The sequence below is a fragment of the Pteropus vampyrus genome, unplaced genomic scaffold (genome assembly GCF_000151845.1).
Source record: "Pteropus vampyrus isolate Shadow unplaced genomic scaffold, Pvam_2.0 Scaffold690, whole genome shotgun sequence".
Taxonomy (NCBI): domain Eukaryota; kingdom Metazoa; phylum Chordata; class Mammalia; order Chiroptera; family Pteropodidae; genus Pteropus; species Pteropus vampyrus.
Window position 1 is genome coordinate 75,118 of NW_011889471.1, and position 5,553 is coordinate 80,670.

At 58.8% G+C, this 5,553-nt stretch overlaps 1 protein-coding gene across 1 annotated transcript in view; it reads left to right on the top strand.

Annotated features, from left to right (window-relative positions):
* MYOM2 (myomesin 2) overlaps window positions 1-5,553 on the top strand; it is a 103,160-nt gene that overhangs the window by 61,599 nt on the left and 36,008 nt on the right. The window contains exons 30-31 of the mRNA XM_023526072.1: window positions 1,391-1,429; window positions 4,405-4,510. Coding sequence (XP_023381840.1) covers window positions 1,391-1,429; window positions 4,405-4,510 — 145 coding nt within the window. The remainder of the gene's footprint in view (window positions 1-1,390; window positions 1,430-4,404; window positions 4,511-5,553) is intronic.

The window sequence follows — 5,553 nt, forward strand, 5'->3', positions numbered from 1 at the left end:
GGGACCGGGACCTTTCCTCACCTGCAGGACATGTGTGTCATAGTGTGACTTGCAGTGCCACCCAGCCTTGGAATTCTGTGACGCATGGTTTCGAGGTCACACTGACATCGGACGTGAAATGTGAGGGGCGTTAGGGCCTCACCCCACCGGGCACGTCCTGGGTGGAGGCTTCTGTCCCCCACGTAGCTGCATCCAAAATGTCACAGTGCCACAGCAGCAGCCACTGGACGGCTGAATGAGAACGCGTCGTGGTGTTTATGAGCTGAAAACAAGTGGCTTCTGGCTGGTTTCGTGTGAACCGAAAGGCCCACCCACCTCCCCGGGCGGAGGGAGGAGGGCCCTGTCCGTCCCCTGCAGCCTGCGGACTCCGGCACTCGAGAAGCCGGGACCTCAAATGGTGTTGGCCATGAGCGGAGTGGACGGGTTTCCACGAACCTCTGTCTGAGGCCGTCGATGGCGGAAATCGCTTCTTTCTAAAGTCTGTGGTTTAAAATCCGAACAGACTTTTTTCTTAGGGGCCAGAGCGATTCACGTACGAAACGCGAGGTCCCTGTCCCGTAGGTCGCAAACACCAGGAAGGACACAGTTTTCAAGTGGCTGAAGGACGACGTTCTGTATGAGACCGAGAGTCTGCCCGACTTGGACAGGGGCGTCTGCGAGCTGCTGATCCCCAAGGTGCGTCCGGCCCCGAGGGCGCCACGCCGGGGGCCAGGCAGAGCCGGTCCCGGGCTGCCGCCCGCCTCGCGTCCCCGACGCCCGCGGTCCGCGGAGAACACGTGTGCGCGTGTGTCGTGCTTCACGCCACGGCCGCGTTTTCCCTACGCACGCCGTTTCCCTGCAGTTGTCCAAGAAGGACCACGGCGAATATAAGGCAACCTTGAAGGACGAGCGCGGCCAGGACCTGACCGTCCTGGAGATCGGGGGCAAAGGTAAAACGAAGCCTTCTCTGTTTCCTAAAGAGACCCGTGTCACCGACGGGCGACGTGTCGCGCAGACGCCCCGCTCCGGGGCCCTGGCGACCGTGCGCATCGTTCCTGCACCAGGTCTGCACTTCGGGTGCCTTCGAAGCCGCGTCGGGGTTTGAGGGAAACGGGTGCCGTCGCTTCGGGTTTGTGCGCGACGCCGTGTCCCATAACGCAGGGAGGATGATCGAAGTCAGTTAATTGCACAGTTAGGTTTCTGCCGAGGAAACGTCTTGTTCCTCATTTAAAAAGGGGATAGACTAGAAGGATTTATCAAACCCGTCAGCCTTTCACGGATAAACGCTGCTGTTGTAGTGTTTCATTTTCCAAACGACCATCGCGATGTCCTGCATCGATTTAAAGAAACGTGAAAATGCTGCTTTCTGATGAAATCACGTGAGTAACGGTGCGTTCCCTCTGCCTTTCAGTGTACGACGACATGATTTTGGCAATGAGCAGAGTCTGCGGTGAGTACCTGCCTTCTGATTTTCGCGTTGTCATGGGCTCTCGTGTCCGTGTTCCCCGGGGGGGGGGCACTGGAGGACCCGGGGTGCACAGGCCAGGCCCAGGGCAGGGCCGTCATCTGATGGCCTCGGTGATGGTTTGTGAAGGGATCCCCAGCATTACGTGTAGAATGTGTTTTGCTTTAAAAACAACAAGAAGCCGGTTTGGGCTTCCCGCTGAGCCGCTCCTTCCGTGCCCTGGGTGCACCGGGATGATGGCTTCGCACACAGCTGCTATCAGCATCTTTATGACAAGTGACGAGTTGCAGTGATGAATTTCAAGCCTCTGTCTTTGCATCATAGGAACGAAACTGTTTTTTAGCTTTGCAAATAAATGCTCCCTCTCCACGCACCTTTCCACGGACACCGAGAACCCACGTGTCCTTCCACGGACACTGAGAACCCAGATATTGGTCATTAGTTTGATAACGTGGCTTATGTTCGTATCGTGCTTTATGCTGAGAATCGTAACTCGCTCCTGGGGGCCTTCCACGTTTCGCTCCTGAGTTACACCTTCAGATCAGGGCACGGAAGTTGTGGGGTGAGTGTGTGGCCGGGGGCGTCCTGTCTGCCACTGTCCCCCTACTGTCCCCCTTCATCCCGAGCTCGGTGTTTCTGGAATTCTTCCGAAACCCTCCTCATCTTTATTTTTCAATGCTTTCTCAAGACAGCTCTGCAAGGTAGGTTTTATTTCTGCTTTTGCTTGGTCTGAAAAGGGCCATGTTTTAAACACATTTCACTTTCTCCGATGATTCGTGGGGCAAGGAACGCTTGATGGGCACGTAGGCCGCATTGTGAAGGTGAACCAGGCCTTTCGAGAGGGGCTTCCCCTCGTACTCCACGGGGCTACTCCGTGCAAATGTCACGTAACGCGTGGACGGGTGCTCGCGGACAATGCAGCAGCCCCGCCCGACCCGCGGGTCCCAAGGCCAGGCCAGCCTGCTGTCCCCAGGGCCCTCCCGCCGCTGGGTGGGCCTGCCGTGGTGCGTCGGCTGTGGGGACATTGCTGGGCCACCCAAGCTGTCCTGGCTGCCCTGAGTGTCGGTCTGTGTCCATCCTGGAGCGACACCCGTGGGTTCCCACGCCAGCTGCGTCACCCGTCATGGACCACGTGTGAGGTGTCCGTCCTGTTACTCCCGGCCCTCTGTCCATGTGTCGTCTGCACCCCGCACCCTCGGACGACCACGGGCGTCTGCCCACTCAGTCCTGAGAGCGTGGGTGGCGCCACACACGGCGCACACTCAGTCACCTGACACACTCCCACACGCACATAAACTCACTCACCTGACACGCTCCCCCCCCACAGTCACACACTCACCTGACACACTCACACACACACACATACACTGTCACACACTGTCACACACTCACCTGACACACTCCCACACGCACATAAACTCACTCACCTGACACGCTCCCCCCACAGTCACACACTCACCTGACACACTCACACACGCACATACACTGTCACACACTGTCACACACTGTGACACACTTACCTGACATGCTGTCACACACACACTCCCATACACTGTCACACACTCCCCTGACACGCTCCCACATTCATGCGCTCACTCACCTGACACGCTGTGGGAGGGAGCAGAGGCCACTGCAGGCACTTGGCTCGTCCCTGCTCGTCCCTGTGGCGGCCCCTGTGATGTGTGTGATGTTGCAGACGGTGCCACCGTCGGTTCTGACGGCAGCTGCAGGGCACGGGGTTTATTTATTCGATTTTCATTTGATGCTTTTTTTACACACGTTCATTTACGAATAAATGGAAAATAAAGTCATGGCCATTTTTTTCACTTTCAGTTTCTAGTTAGAATTACAAATACAATTTGTTTCCTGTTTTTTCACATATTTTTGTGATAATTGTGTTTTCTATAGGTTTTCTATCCACTGTTCCTAACAATAGCATAATATTTCTTGAAATCACTGTGCTATGGTGGGAATTCTTCCCTTGAGATACGAATAACATTTTATCACTATTATAAATAACGACACGGTGCACATCTTTGGGAAAGAGAGGCTTTTTTTCAACACTTGAGAAAGTTTCATTTGATCGAATTCCCTCAGGTCCGAGGACTATGCAGAATACCGTGAATGTTTTTAGGGTTCTTAACAGAAGTGTTCGAGTTGCTGACCGCAGTTAAGAAGTGGATCGCGAAGGCCTCTTCCCCGTCACGCCCTGGTCAGCGCTGTGGTCTCAGAGTTGTCCGTCACTTTGCTGATCCCTGCGGGTCCCCCGCTGCGTGGGGGGCGGGGGTGCCGTGCGTGCGCGTGACCTCGCTGTAGGTGCCGGTGAGGGGGCCTCTGCCTCGAGCTCGGAGCCCTGGCCGCGGTCGCGGGGGCCCTGCGACGTCTCGTGTCCCCGCCGGCCCCTCCCCCAGAACGCACCCCAGCCAGACCCGGCGGGATTCCTCCGCCCGCACCCCAAGCGCGGCCGCACTTCGCGGGCGTCTCTCATGGCCTGCGGTTCCCTCCGCCTTCTCTCCTCCTCCCCGACTCGCTGGCCTGGTCCCGTGTCTCCTGCACTCCCTCGCTGGTCACTTCTGCTGACTCGTCGCCTCCCTTTTGCTGAGTTTCTACAGTACGCAGGTCGTGGACCGATCCATACAGGCTTCGCCGCGTCACAGGGCTGCGTGGCGCTTCCCCCCCTCCCTGAGCGCACCTGCCAGGTGGCGATTCTTTTTAAAAGATTATGTGTCCCTCACAGTATCCCGCGTAAGAGCCTTTCAGACCATTCTGGTGTGGCACATGCTTGTTTGATGGCTGAGTGTGGCGTGGGGCCAGTGGCCAGAGCCTGCGGCTGACCGGCCCGTGGCCGTGAGCGCGCGCCCAGCCGGGTGCGCAGAGGCCCCGGCGGCCGCTCCCCGCCCCCCACGCGGACGCCGCCCAGGCCGCTTTCCTTAGGTCTGAGTGCGTCTCGTTCTCTGCAGGAGCCTCTGCTTCTCCGCTGAAGATCCTCTGCACCCCAGAGGGAATCCGACTGCAGTGCTTCCTCAAGTATTACAGCGAAGCAATGAAGGCGAACTGGTATCACAAGTAAGTGCACGCGCCACGGCTGCGGCCGAGCCGCGGACAAGCGCGGCGCCCAAGCTCTCCCGCTTCGTCGTTCTGGAAAACGATGCCGACCTTTGGCTCGGCGCCGGGGGCCATTACGGCATTGGGGGGCCCAGGAGAAGGAGGAAGGTACAGAGCTGCCCGAAGTCGGCAGCGACACACGTCTGCTCCGTCTCGGTTTGGCCAAGGTGGCTCTGCTGGTGACACGTGTGGCACCCGGGACCCAGCAGAGAGCCAGTGGGAGATGATGTGGAGCCCAGTAGGTTGAATAAAACCAGCTCCACACTAAAGTCACGGAGGAGAGGGAGCAGATCCAGCCCGCGTAAACGGCGGGTGTCCTGTGTCCTGCGTCCTGCGTCCTGTTCACGGCTCCAGTGCTTCTCCGGGCGGAGTCACTGTTAAGACACTCGAGACCTTCGTGACTGTCACACCCACCACAAGTCCTGCACTCAGCCCCGAGGGGTCTGGCTCTTTCCTACCCACCCCCCACGCGCATCTCTGAAACACCCCTCAAAGCAGCATGTCTCTGAGGAAAAGAGGACCATGTCCCTAGGTCCCCCCAGGTCCCCAAGTGTAACCACAGGAGGTGGACGCAGGCAGATGGAGCAGCAGCCTGCTGCCCTCTGGTCCATCCCTACCCCAGCCTGAGGCCACGGCGACATTCTTGGGTTAGTTCTCGGTGGGGTCAGCATGCCAGCACCTTAGGCCCCTCCACACGCTGCTGCTGGCGCCCGCGTCACGCCCGCCGAGGCCCTGCTTCTCCGATCGGCGTCGGACGGGCAAGCGCCGCGGTTACGGTTGTCCTCACGGCGTCACTGGGGGTGGTGGCCGAGCTCCAGAGCACCTGGAAGCGCTAACCGGGCGGCGTCCCGGGCTTGCTGCGTTGACATCTCGCCATGCTGTGCTGCCTCTCGGAGGTTGTGCTTGGCGCGTGGGACCAGAGGCGTGTCGAGTCTTGGGGCGTCCGAGCTTGGCACCTGTGCTTCCGCAGGGCAGCACCCCCACGTCCGCTGGGGTGGTCACAG